Below are 19,647 nucleotides of genomic sequence, written 5' to 3'. Positions count from 1 at the left end.
ATATGCTAACCCTCATGCGATTTTGCTTTTTTTTTTAATTCAAAATTCACCTAGGTAACACACTGATTGAAAACAATGGCCATTTGACTGCAAACTCCTATTGAAGACAATGGGGTTTGGCTGAATAAAAACTGAGTAAGGACCTCCGGACGTGGCCCAATGAGGAGATTATCCATATTCTTGCACTGCATGCATGTCCAGTGCTTGAAAATCTCTATTCATTTCAAGTTATATAAAATATTTACATCCCTTAGCAGCAATTTGTATATAGTTTTGCAAAATATACTTTTCTTTGGATTTTTAAAAAAAAATTGTAATGTTGTTATTTGTTTAGAAGTCTCAGCACAGACAGAAATTTGTGAAATTCAGCAAGACTGGAAGCCTTCGTTTCTCAGCAATGAAGAATTCACCCAGCTGATGTTGGAGGTAAAAATGCATATAATTTTGCTATGGATGTGCACATTGTTCTAGAGCAACAATATGTCTGTGATCCCAAAAAGAGAAGAACTTTAGATTTTATTGTACTTGACCATAAAGCAGAGCCACCATGAAACAAAAAGACTGGAAACCAATATGTGTTCCATTCCATGCTTGGACACTGCAGTAACCGAAGTACTGCAGTCAATAAAAATCCATTTTTAAAAATGGAAGAGACACACATTAAATGTAATACATAAAATAAATTCAAATTATGATATACATTTTATTGCTACAAATATAAGATAGGGAAAGGGAAAGCTTGCCATATCTCCTTTTTTGTATATATATTATTATTATTTTATTTAACATTTATACTGCATTGGCACCTAAAGGTCATCCATGCCAAAACCCTATTGTGCTAGGTATTATACAAACATAAAAAATGACAGCCCTTGTTGACTTGACACCATTAATACTGGCAGTGCAATCATTTCCAAAGTTCCTATCAAAGACATCTTTATTATAATAGGGAGCAGAAGCACTTTGCAATTATATTCTATTAAATCACATTTAAATTATACCATAGGAGTTTCTAAAACTAGCAGAGATTTTTAGGGAAATGACTCAGTGATGTTTGTGTAGGTTTGATATGAAATCCAAATGAGCTGCCAAAATGTAATTTTCTATCTTGTAAATAACTACAACTTTGTTAATTGTCTTTTCTGCTACTAAAAATGTAAAGGTTATTTGGTTTTGGAGTGTCATTTAATAACATGTTTTCACTGCTTATTTGTTTTCTCTGCTGTGATTTATGAACATTAGTATGAAGAAAAAAGTGTGAATGGACATGATTCACTGTATGTGTGCAGGGAGATGCAAATAGTCAGCAGGAGCAACATTCCTATGCTGGGAGTGGATAGCTGTAAATTCTCTCGGAGGCTCCACTATTTGGTCACCATTACCTTTTAGTTTTTCATGATAAGTTTTCTTCTTGTTAAATATTTAACTTTCCTTTCTGTTAATGCTCATGCTTTGACGCAAATGGAAATAATTAACTAATAGTTTTGTTTGATACAGCTGTTAGTTTGCATCTATTGTATCTGTCTTTCATTTTTCTATGGCACTTGTGAATGTTGCAAGCGAGTTTTTAAGAGACACTTCATTTGCACTTGCCTGACATAATTGTAGATTCTCATTTCAGTGCACAGGAATTTACACACATGACTCCCTTCACATTGAATTAAAAATATTCCCTTGAGGTGGAAACAAATGAATGGGCAAATGACTTGGGTTCTTCTTTGAGTGCTCGTCCCTGTGGGTATTCTCTGTGGGTTGGAATGCACTCCGTGTGCCTGAGACCAGAAGATTTTTCAGTAGTAGGGTCCACCAGTCCGTGCCTGCACCCTTCCCCACCTTCTGCTTTAAACTGAGGGTACAAAGGGTGCTGCGGACCAACCACCTCTCCAGTTCCTTTCTACCACTTGTGGTCTGAGAGAGAACCCCTCAGTGTTTGCAGCTTTTTGCTAGTGTTCCCACTCAAACTTTCTTGTATTGTAATTCGGTTTTCTTTTTTCTTAGATACAGTGGATGCCACTTGATACCAACTCTGATATCAACACTTCCAGTTCATAGCAACATTTTGCCAGGAACTATTCCCATCCCATCAACTTCATTGTTAACAGGATTTGGATATTGGCAGTGACATGTCACTTATTGAGAACTTCTTTTAGAAGAAAGGCCCTGACTGCAGGCAGGTTTGTGAGGCTGGAGCCAGAGAAGGAAGGGCTGGGACATGCCTTCCTTGGCTGCAGCCCCACAAACCTGCCTGCACTCAGGGACCACACAGGAGGTAAGGGGATGGGGGCCCCACATCTCCGCCCAGTGAGGGAGCCCCTGCTGGAGTACTGATGCTGCAGGCTGGGTCGGGAGGCTGTGGGAAAAGGAAGGGGCTACAGTCCAGATGCCAGGGTTTTCAGCTGGGAGCTCGCAGAACTGCATGGTACCTCTCAATGCTGCTGCCCTGCTCTCAGCTTCCCCTCCTCCTGGAAAGCCCTGGCATCCAGACTGCCGCCCCCTCTCCCCACAGCATGCCTGCAGGCAGGTTGGTGGGGCTGCAGCGAGGGAAGGCACGTCATTGCCAATATCTGACACCCCCAGCCCCATGGAAGAGGAACTCCCACTGTGCAGGGTGGGTTCACTGTCCAGCCAACCCCCTCTCTGGGACCCCCCGCCCCTCCTAACTGGGCTGGGATTAGGCTTGTGGTGCCAGGGCAGAGAGTGTTGCTGCAATTGGTTGGTACCATTTCAGGGTACCTTCACTCTGAGGCTATATTCGCCCTGGTCCAGGCTGCCAAGGAGCACAACAAACTGCTCCAACCTACGCCCACCCCTTCAGACCAGGATGACAAGAGACTGTATCTCTTCAGTAGGAAAAACAAATTTCAGCCAGGCCCCAATTCCGGGCCATCCTTGACTAAGGGGAATTGTTGCCAGACCATCTCATCAAGCGTCGCTGGATGCAGCGGAGACGGTTTTCCATTCCATGGCGACTTCAGTCATCATGAGATACATGTCTGCAATCCTCGGGGTTCCCCAAGGAGGTCCAGCAACAGTAGAAGATCTCCCCTTCTAGGGTAACAACCTGTTTAGCCAGAAAACAGATGAGTCACTTCATTCCCTTAAGAACTGTCACACACCACTCTGCTCCTTGGGGAACTGTACCCTGGCACCCCAAAGGAAATATTCCCAGCTGCCTCCTCTGTCCTGGCCCTCTGTCCTTCTGTCATCCAAGGGTTTGTGAGCCTCCTTGGAAACATCAAAGGGCGCAAAGTAGCAGGCAAATGTACCACCATCACCACCCTCTCTTTAGTCCCAGACTTCCACCAGCAAAGGATGGTTGAGAATCACCAACAAGTCTTTGCACTGCCCTTTCTCTGCACTCCCCTTACCCCACACTCTTTGAGGGCTGCTTGGCCTCTTTCCTCCTGATGTGGCATCACATCATGTTGGATAAATGGGTCCTCAATAGCTTCTCGACTGGCGACACTATCAAATTCCTGTCTTCTCTTCTCCAAAATCCCATCCCCTGTCCTTCTTCAGGGACCCTTCTCACAAGAGGACTCACACATGGGAGGAGTTTCAGAGTAACAGCCGTGTTAGTCTGTATTTGCAAAAAGAAAAGGAGTACTTGTGGCACCTTAGAGACTAACCAATTTATTTGAGCATGAGCTTTCGTGAGCTACAGCTCACTTCAAAGTCTGCTGCAGTTTCCACGGTATGCATCCGATGAAGTGAGCTGTAGCTCACGAAAGCTCATGCTCAAATAAATTGGTTAGTCTCTAAGGTGCCACAAGTACTCCTTTTCTTTTTACATGGGAGAAGGACTCCCAAATCCAGTTAGATAGAGCCTGTGCCTCCTCAACTCAGGAGGAAGGGTTTTTACTCCAGATATTTCCTCATCCCCAAAAAGAAAGGGGGCTGGAGACCCATCCTACACCTCAGACAGCTAAATGTCTTTGTGTGCCCATTTGACATTCAGGATGACCACCTTGATCTTAATAATCCCCTCCCTACAGAAAGGCGACTGGTTTGCAGCCCTCAATTTGAAGGATGCCTACTTTCATATAGACATTCATCCAGGACACAGAAGATTCCTGCATTCCACGCTGAGCGTCAAGCACTTTCAATTCAGAGTTCTTTCCTTCGGCATCTCAACGGCCACAGGAGGTTTCACAAAGGCACTCTCCATGGTAGCAGCAAGTCTGAGTCTTTAAGACAGCCCAATATTTCCTTACCTTGATGATTGGCTGCTCGCAGGTCAGTCGTATCAGAAGGCGCAGATGGCGGTCCTCTCCTTATGCAATCGCTTTTACGCCTCGGGACTTCAGGTAAATCTAGAAAGGTCCACTTCAGGCCCCACACAAGTTTTAGAATTTAACAGGGTGAATCTGATCTCGATTTTGGGCCAGGCATACTTAAGTCAGGATACATTCCTCACAATGAGGGATCTAACTTCAACTCATCCCCTTGACAGCAGTCTGATCCTGCCTGGTCCTTCTAGGCCATGTGAATTCCTGCATCTACATCAGTGATTCTCAACCAGGAGTCTGGGGCCCTATGGAGGACCGTGAGTAGGTTCAGGGAGTCCACCAAGCAGAGCTGGCATTTGATTTGTTTGGGCCTAGGGCAGAAATCATGGAATCATAGAATATCAGGGTTGGAAGGGACCTCAGGAGGTCATCTAGTCCAACCCCCTGCTCAAAACAGGACCTAATCCCCTGTTAGCCGATGGCCAAGGATGTTTGGTGAGGTGCCAGCTATGCCCGTTTTATACCATCCGTGACTTTAACCGCTAGGACGCACTGTCCCTTCGCGGCGGGCAGCCCGGGCTAGGCTGACGGATGCCCCAAGGTCCTAAACACCCGTGACTTTAACTGCTAGAGCTCAGAGCTCTTTCGCAGTGGGCAGTCACGATTGACTTGACAGGCGCCCCAAGAGTTTGCCCCGTGGAGGCGGCACAACTCAACGCTAGGCTCTTAGTACTCTCACCTAATGGCCAGGCTTTAGAGCCAAAATGGCTGAGGTTCTTTAATTGTGTTGGCTGCTTTACAGTAAACCAGAGAAACAAGTCAGGCTTATGCACAAATGGTTACCAAAATTTATTAAACTAGATTCTAATCATGTGGTTACAAAATTGCTAGTGCCTACTTACTTAAATGTAGAGATGTTACACACACAAACAAGTTACAAAACTGAAGCCACAATCCCAAAGAAAGAAAACAAAGTATAGAGCTCTATTTCAAAATATGTGTACACTAAAGATAGGAGATCAGGTGTGGGTGCTTCTTACCCTCCTTGCATCTCTCGATTCCAGCGGTGCCAAGCCAGGATCGGTCACTCAATTCCGCAGAAAGACGAATAAGGGACAAGGCTTAGGGACCCTCTTAGCTGCAGAAGCCTTGGGAGGCTGTCACTTATCTGACCAGCAGATAGATAGTGAAAAGCACTCAAAAATCATGGTGCTGTAGGTCCCATACTTATACCTCTGTACTCCTTTATTCTCCTTCTCCTTTCTTATGCCAAATTGGGGCTGGTCTGTCTGGGCGACGCCAGCTCTCGCAAGAGTAGTTTACACTTGCAAGGGAGAGAAACAATAAGTTTCGACTACTGGACATTCCTTTTATTAGGGTAAATATTTTCCCACCTAGGATGTTGGGGTGTGTGCATCACGCTATTTAGTAGGGGCTAAGAGCCATGTCTGTCACATGTTCCCAGAGGCACATTGTAGCAGCACACCTGTGCTTCTCACAGCTTCAAAGGCTGTGCTGGAATTGATGTTAAGTGCCCTGTTGTTTTGGCTCCCTTGTGTTCCCAGCAATGCTGGCCTGAGAGTGGGGGGGTGGGGGGTGGCTGTCTGGCTACATTCCCACATAAATCATCCCAGCCAGGACTTTCTGAAGCCTGACGTTAAAAACCTCTAAGGAAGGAGATTCCACCACCTCCCTAGGTAACCCATTCCAGTGCTTCACCACCCTCCTAGTGAAAACGTTTTTCCTAATATCCAACCTAAACCTCCCCCACTGTAACTTGAGACCATTACTCCTTGCTCTGTCATCTGGTACCATTGAGAACAGTCTAGATCCATCCTCTTTGGAACCCCCTTTCAGGTAGTTGAAAGCAGCTATCAAATCCCCTCCCTATTACGTCCCTCGATCTGCTGGCAATGCTCCTACTTATACAGCCCAAAATGCCAAAATGGTAGCCTTCTTGGCAACAAGGGCACACTCTTGACTCATATCCAGTTTCTCATCCACTGTAACCCCTAGGTTCTTTTCTGCAGAACTGCAGCCTAGCCATTCAGTCCCTAGTCTGTAGAAGTGCATGGAGTTCTTCCATCCTAAGTGCAGGAGTCTGCACTTGTCGTTGTTGAACCTCATCAGATTTCTTTTGGCCCAATCCTCTAATTTGTCTAGGGCCCTCTGTATCCTATCCCTACCCTCCAGCGTATGTACCACTCCTCCCAGTTTAGTGTCATCTGCAAACTTGCTGAGGGTGCAATCCATGCCATCCTCCAGATCATTAATGAAGATATTGAACAAAACCAACCCCAGGACCAACCCTTGGGGCACTCCACTTGATACTGGCTGCCAACTAGACATGGAGCCATTGATGGCTACCCTTTGAGTCTGATGAGCTAGCAAGCTTTCTGTCCACCTTATAATCCATTCATCCAGCCCATACTTCTTTAACTTGCTGGCAAGAATACTGTGGAAGACCGTATCAAAAGTTTTGCTAAAGTCAAGGCATAACTTTTCCCTCATCCACAGAGCCAGTTATCTCATCATTGAAGGGTATTAGGTTAGTCAGGCTTCACTTGCCCTTGGTGAATCCATTCTGACTGTTTCTGATCACTTTCCTCTCCTCGAAGTGCTTCAAAATTGATTCCTTGAGGACCTGATCCATGAAAGCCAAAGCCCCACCACTTGGGGCTGATATCTGGGGCCCCGAGGTCCATCACCCAGGGCTGAAGCCTAAGCCTGAGCAGTTTAGCTTCACGCAGCCTCCTGTGACGTGGAACCCCAGGCAGTTGCTCTGCTTGCTACCCCCTAACACTGGCCCTGGCTTTTATATCCAGAGAAACAGTTGTTGTGGCACAGTTGGGCCATGGAGTTTGGATCACATGTTGAGGGGGGCCTCAGAAAGAAAAAGGTTGAGAACCCCTGATCTACCTGATACCTTTCTCAAGTCTGTACCTCTGGTGCCTTCAGGCATGTTTGTGGATGGTTTACACTCCAAGTAGGGACACCCTTGACAAATGAGTCTTGCTTCCTCAGAATATCCTAATGTCATTCACCTGGTGGGAAATCAAAGACACTGTCTGCATAGGGGTTCCTTTATTCCCCTACCCCCCCAAAAGACATTAATTATGGGTGCCTCCATGCTTGACTGAGAAACTAATCTGGATGACCATCTAGCCCAGGGCTCCTGCACTTTACAATAAACCAAACAGCATAACAATCTTTTCAAGCTTTGGACAGTGCACAATGCTTGCGAGAGGTTTCTTCCCTTCATCTGTATTGCACATGTTGAAGTCATGTCAGACAATGTGACTACAATATTTTATATAAACAAACAAGGAAGAGTGAAGTCTGCCCCACTCTGCATGGAAGCAATCAAACTCTGGAACTGGTCCATCCAGCATCAGATCCCCATCTCAGCAGTGCACCTACTGGCAGTAATGAATGCCTTGGCAGACAGCCTCTGCAGGTTTTTTCCACAAAGATCACAAGTGGGAGATCCACCCTTTAGCCATGCAGTACTTCTGGTAGTGGAGCTCTCTCCATCCTGGGATGTCTTTGTGACCCAAGCGACCAAGAAAGTGTCTAGCATAATGCTCCTAAGCTGCCCACAGGCATAATTCCAGAGGGATTCCTTCTTATAGTGATTGGACCCACCAAAGTACGTCTTCCCTCCCATTCCCTTATTCCCTGGTGTCCTCAGGAAGATCAAGCAGGATGAGACAACAGTAATCCTGTTAGCACCTTGCTGGCCAAGAAAACTTTGTTAGTCTCTAAGTTGCCACAAGTACTCCTTTTCTTTTTAAGAAAACTTTGGTTCACCACCATCCCACAAGGTGGCCTCTCGCCCAGGCATACACTTGCAACCAGAGCACGGGGAGGTGCCTTGCACAAGCACAGGCCAACAGACACTGCTACTGAAATATCTTCTAGTCTGAGGCACAAGGAGTGTATGCGCACTCACAATGAATATCCATTGGGACCACACATCTTGAAGAATTCCAGTTAGTACAAGATAAGTAACCTTCCTTTTTTGCAGACTTTTCTTGTATGGTAGTTACCAATAGAAGATAGCACTATGATTCTTCATGAGCCAGTGCTTAGTAGATATTCGGAGGTCCTGTTGAACTGTTCGCTCTCTCGCTCTCTCTCTCACCCAAACAAGTTCTAACTTACTGATGTTTGGACAAGATTCTGTTTAAAAATATTCTTTGACCAGCTATAAAAGCTTGCTTTTTGCAAGCAATGGCTCAAAAAAGCCCAAAATATCTTTGACTGCAGTGAAATGGTTGCTGTCTTGATAATGACCTGATCCTGCACCACTCTTGAGAGCATGAAAACAAAAGCTGCTAAAGTGGGACTTTGAAACAGTACACAGAAGATCAAGACCATGGAGATAGGAGAGAACGCTATCAACACTGGCAGATGTGAAATTGAAGGCGAAGAGTAGGAAAGAGTTGATGACTTAGTCTATCTTGGAAGTACAATATTTGCCAAGGGCCAGCTCACTAAAGAAATGAAGGCAAGAAACAGTAAAGCCAGAAGTTCATTTTCCTGTTTGTCAATCAGCTGGAAGAGTAAGAAGATGTATCTTAGGGTATGTGTACACTATGGAATAAGGTCGAATTTGTAGAAGTCGGTTTTTTAGAAATTGGTTTTATATATTCGAGTGTATGTGTCCCAACAGAAAATGCTCTAAGTGCATTAACTCGGCGGAGTGCTTCCACAGTACCGAGGCTAGAGTCGACTTCCGGAGCGTTGCACTGTGGGTAGCTATCCCACAGTTCCCGCAGTCTCCGCTGCCCATTGGAATTCTGGGTTGAGATCCCAATGCCTGATGGGGCTAAAACATTGTCGCGGGTGGTTCTGGGTACATATCGTCAGGCCCCCATTCCCTCCCTCCCTCCGTGAAAGCAAGGGCAGACAATCGTTTCGCGCCTTTTTTCCTGAGTTACCTGTGCAGACGCCATACCACGGCAAGCATGGAGCCTGCTCAGGTAACCGTCACTGTATGTCTCCTGGGTGCTGGCAGACGTGGTACGGCATTGCTACACAGTAGCAGCAACCCATTGCCTTCTGGCAGCAGACGCTACAATACGACTGGTATTCGTCATCGTCGTGTCCGAGGTGCTCCTGGCCACATCGGCCACGAGCGCCTGGGCAGACATGGGCGCAGGGACTAAATTTAGAGTGACTTGACCAGGTCATTCTCTTTAGTCCTGCAGTCAGTCCTACTGAATCGTCTTAAGGTGAGCAAGCAGGCAATACGGATTGCTAGCAGTCCTATTGCATCATCTTCTGCCGGGCAGGCAAGAGATGAGGATGGCTAGCAGTCCTACTGCACCATCTTCTGCCGAGCAGCCATGAGATGTGGATGGGATGCAGTCCTTCTGCACCGTCTGCTGCCAGCCAAAGATGTAAAAGATAGATGGAGTGGATCAAAACAAGAAATAGACCAGATTTGTTTTGTACTCATTTGCCTCCTCCCCCGTCTAGGGGACTCATTCCTCTAGATCACACTGCAGTCACTCACAGAGAAGGTGCAGTGAGGTAAATCTAGTCATGTATCAATCAGAGGCCAGGCTAACCTCCTTGTTCCAATAAGAACGATAACTTAGGTGCACCATTTCCTATTGGAACCCTCCGTGAAGTCCTGCCTGAAATACTCCTTGATGTAAAGACACCCCCTTTGTTGATTTTAATTCCCTGAAGCCAACCCTGTAAGCTGTGTCGTCAGTCGCCCCTCCCACCGTCAGAGCAACAGCAGACAATCATTCCGTGCCTTTTTTCTGTGCGGACGCCATACCAAGGCAAGCATGGAGGCTGCTCAGCTCACTTTGGCAATTAGGAGCACATTAAACACCACACGCATTATCCAGCAGTATATGCAGCACCAGAACCTGGCAAAGCAATACCGGGAGAGGAGGCGACGTCAGCGCGGTCATGTGAGTGATCAGGACATGGACACAGATTTCTCTGAAAGCCTGGGCCCTGCCAATGCATGCATCATGGTGCTAATGGGGCAGGTTCATGCTGTGGAACACCGATTCTGGGCTCAGGAAACAATCACAGACTGGTGGGACCGCATAGTGTTGCAGGTCTGGGACGATTCCCAGTGGCTGTGAAACTTTCGCATGCGTAAGGGCACTTTCATGGAACTTTGTGACTTGCTTTCCCCTGCCCTGAAGCGCATGATTACCAAGATGAGAGCAGCCCTCACAGTTGAGAAGCGAGTGGCGATAGCCCTGTGGAAGCTTGCAACGCCAGACAGCTACCGGTCAGTTGGGAATCAATTTGGAGTGGGCAAATCTACTGTGGGGGCTGCTGTGATGCAAGTAGCCCACTCAATCAAAGATCTGCTGATATCAAGGGTAGTGACCCTGGGAAATGTGCAGATCATAGTGGATGGCTTTGCTGCAATGGGATTCCCTAACTGTGGTGGGGCCATAGACAGAACCCATATCCCTATCTTGGCACCGGAGCACCAAGCCGCCGAGTACATAAACCGCAAGGGGTACTTTTCAATAGTGCTGCAAGTTCTGGTGGATCACAAGGGACGTTTCACCAACATCAACGTGGGATGGCCGGGAAAGGTACATGACGCTCGCATCTTCAGGAACTCTGGTCTGTTTCAAAAGCTGCAGGAAGGGACTTTATTCCCAGACCAGAAAATAACTGTTGGGGATGTTGAAATGCCCATATGTATCCTTGGGGACCCAGCCTACCCCTTAATGCCATGGCTCATGAAGCCGTACACAGGCAGCCTGGACAGTAGTCAGGAGCTGTTCAACTACAGGCTGAGCAAGTGCAGAATGGTGGTAGAATGTGCATTTGGACATTTAAAGGCGCGCTGGCGCAGTTTACTGACTCGCTTAGACCTCAGCAAAACCAATATTCCCACTGTTATTACTGCTTGCTGTGCACTCCACAGTATCTGTGAGAGTAAGGGGGAGACGCTTTTGGCGGGGTGGGAGGTTGAGGCAAATCGCCTTGCTGCTGGTTACGCCTAGCCAGACACCAGGGCGGTTAGAAGAGCACAGGAGGGTGCGGTACACATCAGAGAAGCTTTGAAAACCAGTTTCATGACTGGCCAGGCTACGGTGTGAAAGTTCTGTTTGTTTCTCCTTGATGAAACCCCCCGCCCCTTGGTTCACTCTACTTCCCTGTTAGCTAACCACCCTCCTCTCCTCCCTTCAATCACCGCTTGCAGAGGCAATAAAGTCATTGTTACTTCACATTCATGCATTCTTTATTCATTCATCACACAAATAGGGGGATGACTACCAAGGTAGCCCAGGAGGAGTGGTGGAGGAGGGAAGGAAAATGCCACACAGCACTTTAAAAGTTTACAACTTTAAAATTTATTGAATGCCAGCCTTCTTTTTTTTGGGGCAATCCTCTGTGGCGGAGTGGCTAGTTGGCCGGTGGCCCCCCCACCGCGTTCTTGGGCGTCTGGGTGTGGAGGCTATGGAACTTGGGGAGGAGGGCGGTTGGTTACACAGGGGCTGTAGTGGCAGTCTGTGCTCCAGCTGCCTTTGCTACAGCTCAACCATACACTGGAGCATACTGGTTTGGTCCTCCAGCAGCCTCAGCATTGAATCCTGCCTCCTCTCATCACGCTGCCACCACATTTGAGCTTCAGCCCTGTCTTCAGCCCGCCACTTACTCTCTTCAGCCCCGCCACTTACTCTCTTCAGCCCTCCACCTCTCCTCCCGGTCATTTTGTGCTTTCCTGCACTCTGACATTATTTGCCTCCATGCATTCGTCTGTGCTCTGTCAGTGTGGGAGGACAGCATGAGCTCGGAGAACATTTCATCTCGAGTGCGTTTTTTTTTTCTTTCTAAGCTTCACTAGCCTCTGGGAAGGTGAAGATCCTGTGATCATTGAAACACATGCAGCTGGTGGAGGAAAAAAAAGGGACAGTGGTATTTAAAAAGACACATTTTATAAAACCGTGGCTACACTCTTTCAGGGTAAACCTTGCTGTTAACATTACGTATGTAACCCTTCTGCCAGGCCAAGTTGATAGCAGCAAGGGCCGGGTTCAATACACAGGGGTTCCCTCTCATTAAAGCAAATGCAAAACTGGCTCGAGCCCCCACCCAGTGACCTGGGAAAATCTTACACACCCCCTGGGCGCCTCAAGGAGGCAATACTTCCCCTCTCGCAAGCACAGAGTCTTGGTGTAGTAGAGAATCTTTAATAACATGAGGCAAACAACATCAGCATTAAATTGGGGAAACACCACAACTAGTGTTCATTAACCAAACCATGAACACTGACCCACCCCAGAAAATTTGGGCCACATCCTTTCCCTCAGGCTCTTGAGTCCCAGAACCCAAACGTCTCTTGAGTCCAGCAATCCACTAATCGCCCAAAGTCCAAAAAAAGTCCAGCCCCGGAGTTCAAAAGTTCACCTGCAGAGTGTTACTCCCCAATCTGGCTAAAATGTGCCTGGGTGTGGGGGAAAGAGGTAAGGGGCACCTTACGTGTCCTGAAGCTGACTGCCCCACAGGGCTCTGCTCCGCTCCACCACGACCGGCTCCGCTCTGCACAGCTCACCGTCTCACGACCGGCTCCGCTCAGCTCGCCGTCTCACGAACACACCGCTGTCTCACGACCGGCTCCAGACAGCTCGCCGTCTCACGAACACACCGCTGTCTCACGACCGGCTCCGCTCAGCTCGCCGTCTCACGAACACACCGCTGTCTCACGACCGGCTCCGCTCAGCTCGCCGTCTCACAAACACACTGCTGTCTCACGACCGGCTCCGCTCAGCTCGCCGTCTCACGAACACACTGCTGTCTCACGACCGGCTCCACTGCACACTAGAACTTCCGGCTCCCCCCTACTTGACACAGTGCTCAGTGATTTCAGCTCTCAGTGATTTCAGCTCATAGTAGTGGGAGCCTTAGTGCTGGTGCACTATAAGGCTGAAGTGAATTCAGCACAATACCTGTAACAAAACTCTTAATAGACCCAAAATTAGCTCTGACATTCCACAGTGGAGAGAGACAGAGGTGCAATTGGTGCTTCAGGCCCTCACAAAAGGGGCCTACACCACCAGACACTAATACCTGTCTCAAGTCTCTCTCAATTCACAGAGTTTTGGAACCCATGTCCCTTGCCTAGTGAGTGCTACTCAGTTGATGGTGAGTCCTCCATCATAACAAAAAGGCCAAGTACAGTTCCAAGCACAGTTCCCATAATCAGGGTACTAACAATTTATTCTTCCCGCCCCAATAACAGAGACACTGGGGATCCCACAGCAGCCAAAGTGACGATTTGGGCAGTTATGGCCTCATTCTAGGCAGGGTGGGTGTGCCTATGCAAATGAGATCAGCCCCTGAAGTTCTTTTCCACAACTTGCCACACCTCACCACCAGATGTCAGGGTGGAGCCCACCCTGTCTCTGCTTACACGTACATAGCACATGTGCTTTCGTTTCAAGGTCGCATTTTTCCTCCCCCCACCGCGTGGCTACCCCGTGCACCCTCCCCGTGGCTAACAGCGGGGAACATTTCTGTTCAGCCACAGGCAAACAGCCCAACAGGAATGGGCTCCTCTGAGTGTCCCCTGAAAAAAAGCACTCTATTTCAACCAGGTGACCATGAATTATATCTCACTCTCCTGAGGATAACACAGAGAGATAAAGAACGGATGTTGTTTGAATGCCAGCAAACATACACTGCAATGCTTTGTTGTACAATGATTCCCGAGTACGTGTTACTGGCCTAGAGCGGTAAAGTGTCCTACCATGAAGGACGCAATAAGGCTGCCCTCCCCAGAAACCTTTTGCAAAGGCTTTGGGAGTACATCCAGGAGAGCCGCGAATGCCGGGGCAAAGTAATCCTTTCACATGCTTGCTTTTAAACCATGTATAGTATTTTAAAAGGTACACTCACCAGAGGTCCCTTCTCTGCCTGCCGGGTCCAGGAAGCAGCCTTGGGTGGGTTCAGGGGGTACTGGCTCCAGGTCCAGGGTGAGAAACAGTTCCTGGCTGTCGGGAAAACTGGTTTCTCCGCTTGTTTGCTGTGAGCTATTTACAACCTCATCATCATCATCATCATCTTCTTCGTCCCCAAAACCTGCTTCCGTGTTGCCTCCATCTCCATTGAAGGAGTCAAACAACACGGCTGGGATAGTGGTGGCTGAACCCCCTAAAATGGCATGCAGCTCATCATAGAAGCGGCATGTTTGGGGTTCTGACCCGGAGTGGCCGTTCGCCTCTCTGGTTTTCTGGTAGGCTTGCCTCAGCTCCTTAAGTTTCATGCGGCACTGCTTCGGGTCCTTGTTATGGCCTCTGTCCTTCATGCCCTGGGAGATTTTGACAAAGGTTTTGGCATTTCGAAAACTGGCACGCAGTTCTGATAGCATGGATTCCTCTCCCCATACAGCGATCAGATCCCGTACCTCCCGTTCGGTCCATGCTGGAGCTCTTTTGCGATTCTGGGACTCCATCATGGTCACCTGTGCTGATGAGCTCTGCATGGTCACCTGCAGCTTGCCACGCTGGCCAAACAGGAAATGAGATTCAAAAGTTTGCGGTTCTTTTCCAGTCTACCTGGCCAGTGCATCTGAGTTGAGAGTGCTGTCCAGAGCGGTCAGAATGGAGCACTCTGGGATAGCTCCCGGAGGCCAATACCATCGAATTGTGTCCACAGTACCCCAAATTCGAGCCGGGAACGTCGATTTAAGCGCTAATCCACTTGTCAGGGGTGGAGTAAGGAAATCGATTTTAAGAGCCCTTTAAGTAGAACTAAAGGGCTTCATCGTGTGGACGGGTACAGGTTTACATTGATTTAACGCTGCTAAATTTGACCTAAAGTCCTAGAGTAGACCAGGGCTTACTCACTACAAAGAGATTGTATAATGCTATTGTCCTTCCTTCTTCTAAGGATGAAGATTCCACCAACCTCCCTAGGTGATCAGCACCAATATCAGAACTTAGATCGATTGATTTATGGATCCAGACCTGCTCCCACTGAAGTCAATGGGAGTTTTGCTATTGGCTCATCAGCTTCAGTGGGAGCAGGACTGGAGCTAAGAATTTAATACTGTACTTGACCAAATACTGTAAGTGCTTCTTATTTGTTTGCTTCTCATTGTTGGAGTAGTAGATGAGGCCTTGCTTTAGATACACTTAGGGTATGTCTACACTACGAAATTAGGTCGAATTTATAGAAGTCGGTTTTTTAGAAATCGGTTTTATATATTCGAATGTGTGTGTCCCCACAGAAAATGCTCTAAGTGCATTAAGTGCATTAACTCGGCGGAGCGCTTCCACAGTACCGAGGCAAGCGTCGACTTCCGGAGCGTTGCACTGTGGGTAGCTATCCCACAGTTCCCGCAGTCTCCGCTGCCCATTGGAATTCTGGGTTGAGATCCCAATGCCTGATGGGGCTAAAACATTGTCGCGGGTGGTTCTGGGTACATATCGTCAGGCCCCCATTCCCTCCCTCCCCCCGTGAAAGCAAGGGCAGACAATCATTTCGCGCCTTTTTTCCTGAGTTACCTGTGCAGACGCCATACCACGGCAAGCATGGAGCCCGCTCAGGTAACCGTCACCCTATGTCTCCTGGGTGCTGGCAGACGCGGTACGGCTTTGCTGCACAGTAGCAGCAACCCATTGCCTTCTGGCAGCAGACGGTGCAATACGACTGGTAGTCGTCCTCGTCGTGTCCGAGGTGCTCCTGGCCACGTCGGCTGGGAGCGCCTGGGCAGACATGGGCGCAGGGACTAAATTTGGAGTGACTTGACCAGGTCATTCTCTTTAGTCCTGCAGTCCTATTGAACCGTCTTATGGTGAGCGGGCAGGCGATACGGACTGCTAGCAGTCGTACTGTACCATCTTCTGCCAGGCAGGCAAGAGATGAGGATTGCTAGCAGTCGTATTGTACCATCTTCTGCCAAGCAGCCATGAGATGTGGATGGCATGCAGTCCTTCTGTACCGTCTGCTGCCAGCCAAAGATGTAAAAGATAGATGGAGTGGGTCAGAACAAGAAATAGACCAGATTTGTTTTGTACTCATTTGCCTCCTCCCCTGTCTAGATCACACTGCAGTCACTCACAGAGAAGATGCAGCGAGGTAAATCTAGCCATGTATCAATCAGAGGCCAGGCTAACCTCCTTGTTCCAATAAGAACGATAACTTAGGTGCACCATTTCTTATTGGAACCCTCCGTGCAGTCCTGCCTGAAATACTCCTTGATGTACAGGCACACCCTTTGTTGATTTTAGCTCCCTGAGGCCAACCCTGTAAGCCGTGTCGTCAGTCGCCCCTCCCTCCGTCAGAGCAACGGCAGACAATCGTTCTGCGCCTTTTTTCTGTGCGGACGCCATACCAAGGCAAGCATGGAGGCCGCTGAGCTCATTTTGGAAATTAGGAGCACATTAACCACCACACGCATTATCCAGCAGTATATGCAGCACCAGAACATGGCAACGCGATACCGGGCGAGGAGGCGACGTCAGCGCGGTCCCGTGAGTGATCAGGACATGGACACAGATTTCTCTGAAAGCATGGGCCCTGCCAATGCATGCATCATGGTGCTAATGGGGCAGGTTCATGCTGTGGAACGCCGATTCTGGGCTCGGGAAACAAGCACAGACTGGTGGGACCGCATAGTGTTGCAGGTCTGGGACGATTCCCAGTGGCTGCGAAACTTTTTCATGCGTAAGGGCACTTTCATGGAACTTTGTGACTTGCTTTCCCCTGCCCTGAGGCGCATGAATACCAAGATGAGAGCAGCCCTCACAGTTGAGAAGCGAGTGGCGATAGCCCGGTGGAAGCTTGCAACGCCAGACAGCTACCGGTCAGTTGGGAATCAATTTGGAGTGGGCAAATCTACTGTGGGGGCTGCTGTTATGCAAGTAGCTCACGCAATCAAAGATCTGCTGATATCAAGGGTAGTGACCCTGGGAAATGTGCAGGTCATAGTGGATGGCTTTGCTGCAATGGGATTCCCTAACTGTGGTGGGGCTATAGACGGAACCCATATCCCTATCTTGGCACCGGAGCACCAAGCCGCCGAGTACATAAACCGCAAGGGGTACTTTTCGATAGTGCTGGAAGTTCTGGTGGATCACAAGGGACGTTTCACCAACATCAACGTGGGATGGCCGGGAAAGGTCCATGATGCTCGCATCTTCAGGAACTCTGGTCTGTTTCAAAAGCTGCAGGAAGGGACTTTATTCCCAGACCAGAAAATAACTGTTGGGGATGTTGAAATGCCTATATGTATCCTTGGGGACCCAGCCTACCCCTTAATGCCATGGCTCATGAAGCCGTACACAGGCAGCCTGGACAGTAGTCAGGAGCTGTTCAACTACAGGCTGAGCAAGTGCAGAATGGTGGTAGAATGTGCATTTGGACGTTTAAAGGCGTGCTGGCGCAGTTTACTGACTCGCTTAGACCTCAGTGAAACCAATATTCCCACTGTTATTACTGCTTGCTGTGTGCTCCACATTATCTGTGAGAGTAAGGGGGAGACGTTTATCGCGGGGTGGGAGGCTGAGGCAAATCGCCTAGCTGCTGGTTACGCGCAGCCAGACACCAGGGCGGTTAGAAGAGCACAGGAGGGCGCGGTACGCATCAGAGAAGCTTTGAAAACCAGTTTCATGACTGGCCAGGCTACGGTGTGAAAGTTCTGTTTGTTTCTCCTTGATGAAACCCCCCGCCCCTTGGTTCACTCTACTTCCCTGTAAGCTAACCACCCTTCCCTCCTCCCTTTAATCACCGCTTGCAGAGGCAATAAAGTCATTGCTGCTGCACAGTCATGCATTCGTTATTCATTCAACACACAAATAGGGAGATGACTACCAAGGTATCCCAGGAGGGGTGGTGGAGGAGGGAAGGAAAATGCCACACAGCACTTTAAGCACAGCACTTTAAAAGTTTACAACTTTAAAATTTATTGAATGCCAGCCTTCTTTTTTTTGGGGCAATCCTCTGTGGCGGAGTGGCTAGTTGGCCGGTGGCCCCCCCACCGCGTTCTTGGGCGTCTGGGTGTGGAGGCTATGGAACTTGGGGAGGAGGGCGGTAGGTTACAGAGGGGCTGCAGTGGCAGTCTGTGCTCCAGCTGCCTTTGCTGCAGCTCAACCATACACTGGAGCATACTGGTTTAGTCCTGCAGCAGCCTCAGCATTGAATCCTGCCTCCTCTCATCACGCTGCCGCCACATTTGAGCTTCAGCCCTGTCTTCAGCCCGCCACTTACTCTCTTCAGCCCGCCACTTACTCTCTTCAGCCCTCCACCTCTCCTCCCGGTCATTTTGTGCTTTCCTGCACTCTGACATTATTTGCCTCCACGCATTCGTCTGTGCTCTGTCAGTGTGGGAGGACAGCATGAGCTCGGAGAACATTTCATCGCGAGTGCGTTTTTTTTTCTTTCTAAGCTTCACTAGCCTCTGGGAAGAAGAAGATCCTGTGATCATTGAAACACATGCAGCTGGTGGAGAAAAAAAAAGGGACAGCGGTATTTAAAAAGACACATTTTATAAAACAGTGGCTACACTCTTTCAGGGTAAACCTTGCTGTTAACATTACATACATAGCACATGTGCTTTCGTTACAAGGTCGCATTTTGCCTCCTCCCACCGCGTGACTACCCCCTCAACCTTCCCCCCTCCCTGTGGCTAACAGCGGGGAACATTTCTGTTTAGCCACAGGCAAACAGCCCAGCAGGAATGGGCTCCTCTGAGTGTCCCCTGAAGAAAAGCACTCTATTTCAACCAGGTGACCATGAATTATATCTCACTCTCCTGAGGATAACACAGAGAGATAAAGAACGGATTTTGGTTGAATGCCAGCAAACATACACTGCAATGCTTTGTTCTACAGTGATTCCCGAGTACGTGTTACTGGCCTGGAGTGGTGAAGTGTCCTACCATGAAGGACGCAATAAGGCTGCCCTCCCCAGAAACCTTTTGCAAAGGCTTTAGGACTACATCTAGGAGAACCGCAAATGCCAGGGCAAAGTAATCCTTTCACATGCTTGCTTTTAAACCATGTATAGCATTTTAAAAGGTACACTCACCAGAGGTCCCTTCTCCGCCTGCTGGGTCCAGGAGGCAGCCTTGGGTGGGTTCGGGGGGTACTGGCTCCAGGTCTAGGGTGAGAAACAGTTCCTGGCTGTCGGGAAAACTGGTTTCTCCGCTTGCTTGCTGTGAGCTATCTACAACCTCCTCCTCATCATCATCTTCTTCGGCCCCAAAACCTGCTTCCGTATTGCCTCCATCTCCATTGAAGGAGTCAAACAACACGGCTGGGGTAGTGGTGGCCGAACCCCCTAAAATGGCATGCAGCTCATCATAGAAGCGGCATGTTTGGGGCTCTGACCCAGAGCGGCTGTTCGCCTCTCTGGTTTTCTGGTAGGCTTGCCTCAGCTCCTTAAGTTTCACGCGGCACTGCTTCGGGTCCCTGTTATG

The 19,647-nt window shown here is 48.6% G+C and overlaps 1 protein-coding gene across 1 annotated transcript in view; it reads left to right on the top strand.

Moving 5' to 3' along the window:
- Positions 1–19,647, top strand: part of NPAS2 (neuronal PAS domain protein 2) — a 204,606-nt gene that overhangs the window by 109,079 nt on the left and 75,880 nt on the right. Inside the window, exon 4 of the mRNA XM_073352007.1 lies at positions 335–426. Within this exon, the coding sequence (XP_073208108.1) occupies positions 335–426 (92 nt within the window). The remainder of the gene's footprint in view (positions 1–334; positions 427–19,647) is intronic.

This window comes from Lepidochelys kempii, chromosome 1, assembly GCF_965140265.1.
Source record: "Lepidochelys kempii isolate rLepKem1 chromosome 1, rLepKem1.hap2, whole genome shotgun sequence".
In the NCBI taxonomy this organism is placed as follows: domain Eukaryota; kingdom Metazoa; phylum Chordata; order Testudines; family Cheloniidae; genus Lepidochelys; species Lepidochelys kempii.
Note: the sequence above shows the minus strand (reverse complement) of the source record. Positions and strands in the feature narration are given on the sequence as shown.